Below are 2,288 nucleotides of genomic sequence, written 5' to 3'. Positions count from 1 at the left end.
ATTTTTGTTGAAATACACGGGCCGTTATGTCATGCCGATCTTTTGGCACCTGACCATCAAATAAACAATCAGACACATCGACCCACTTCGGATTGCATGTAAATGTGATGAATAGATCCGGTCGCCCATAATTTCGTACATATGTCATCGCATCTTGCGTATATTCATGCATATGACGTGGGCTACCAACATATGATGATGGTAAAATTGTTAAACGGCCGATATCATTCACATTTGTATCATTGATTATTGCGTCACGCAAATGTATGTATTCCTCTGATCTCAATCGGGCTTGATTGTGACGGATGAAATTGAATCTCTCACTTTCAATTTTTGCGTACATATCGACGATATATTGATGCGAAAGTTGATTGCATCGCAAAATAAAATTGTTTTCTTGAGGGCGAATCATCAATCGATACGAATAAAAATTCATCGCACTGACGGCTTTCGTTGATTTTTGACCTGTAATGCAAAAATTAATTAGCGTATGAAAATTATTTAAAAATCATATTTAAACAAAAATAAAATGTGTATGTACCAGTTGTTGGATTTATCATTGGTACGTTGATATGATAGCCATCGTCCCCTCTCCAAAACAAAATGGGGTATTGCAATGCATCATAACAGCGATGGAGTTCTGAAATACGTTGTAATTGCTCATTTCTACGATACAAAACAATATCTCGTGGCCGAAACTGTTCACCAACCACAACAATGGCTACTTCATCAATCGTTGGTACATTAAATCGTTTGGCGTGCTCCCCAATTGGTGTTTTATCGGCTTTTATTATGATTTTGTGGCCATCGGTGGGCATCAGATCGAGTGCCACTTTGAACAATTTCACCAATTCATTGTGTTGACGGAACATTGTTTGCAATTCATTCACGATTGATCTTTTCGTATTCGTCGAAATTGCACAGCGCTGATCTAATTCACGATTCTCATCACCAATAAAATATATTTGCAAAAATTGATGGTCACCATCTGGGAATGGTAGTAAAGAGCCAGCTCTGTGGTATATTTGACCTTGAATCTGTAAAGTTCGAGAAAAATATGTAGATAACGGATCTGAATATTTAAAAACATCGAACACATCAAACGAAGTAATAACCTTAAACGTCGGCATAAATCCATCTCTTATAATATTTGTAGCTCCAAAAGATGTCATTTGAAAGCATGAATTGTATTTTTTAATGTTTAAGAGGAAATGCTTCGACGTTGGTGAATTGCCAAAAACCAATGAATGCAAAGGTTCTGGCGGAAGTTCAAGCACCGGCAATTTGACTTTCCCACCAGCACAGCACATACCAGGCGTTTCGTTTCTGAATTTAATTGCTTTGCAATGTATACATTCTACATTCATTTGGCCAATGTATGCATGCATGCTGTAATCAATGGTGGCATCGTAATTGAAAGCCGCACGTTCCATTTGATGTATATCAAAAACGGACGTACGCCCACGACGGTTTCTTGGTGCTTCACTATTAACCGACTGATTTCTCCGTTTGTGTCGTTGTGTTTCCACTTCATTTCGTCGAACACGATCTTCTTCACTTTGTGATCTTCGATTTAATGCTGTAGCATTTGATTGAAGTGAGCGTCTGCCAATGTTTGCTCGTCTTGTACGTGGCATTCTTTCAGTACAATATATTACTAATTGAATGTAAAAGCAAAATATTGAAAATTATTTCAAGAAACAGTATATTACAGGCATTTCGTATGAGAGGAAACCATTACTCACATAAAATGTCAGGAACGGCTGCACCGATTTCAATCAAACTTCACACAAACCACCTCCTCAAAGGCAGAAAGGAACTCTGAAATTTTTGTGTTAATCGGTTCGGCGGTTCTTGAGTTATAAGATTACCAAGGAAATGTAACTTCTTTTTATATATATAGATTAATATGTTTTCACAGTCTGTAAGAAAAACTGTATTTCTTAGATTAATAATTGAGTAAATAAATTCCAAGGGAATTATTTAATTTATCGTGGTGTTGAAAGGTATTCCAAACGTGCGCGAGTTTGTCTGCTAAGTAATTTGACGCATTCAATGTAGATATTTTGGAGTGAGGGAGTTAAACGGGTGATTTTATATTCGGTGATATGAAAACCCAACATAGTGCGAGACTTCTATTCCCTCAAAAGAGGCTGAACGGATTTGGATGAAAATCGGCACGCGAATCGCTTGTACTTATATCATGCTTTTGCCTCTTTCCGATTTGACATATAAAATTGTACTACTATATAATTATCCAATACAATGAAGAACGGAATATTTTGCGC

General features: G+C 36.9%; 1 protein-coding gene across 1 annotated transcript; it reads right to left on the bottom strand.

Moving 5' to 3' along the window:
• Positions 1-950: 950 nt before the first annotated feature.
• Positions 951-1,433, bottom strand: LOC128857618 (uncharacterized; the record flags this gene model as incomplete). The annotated part of the gene is made up of 2 exons (XM_054093370.1): positions 1,116-1,433; positions 951-1,037 (listed from the first exon to the last, which is right to left on the bottom strand). Coding segments are annotated over exons 1-2 (405 nt in total), but the record flags the coding sequence as incomplete, so codon positions are not given.
• Between the last annotated feature and the right edge of the window lie 855 nt (positions 1,434-2,288).

This window comes from Anastrepha ludens, chromosome 2 (assembly GCF_028408465.1).
Source record: "Anastrepha ludens isolate Willacy chromosome 2, idAnaLude1.1, whole genome shotgun sequence".
Classification (NCBI taxonomy): Eukaryota; Metazoa; Arthropoda; class Insecta; order Diptera; family Tephritidae; genus Anastrepha; species Anastrepha ludens.
The sequence above is the reverse complement of the archived record's forward strand: the minus strand, read 5'-3'. Positions and strand labels throughout refer to the sequence as shown.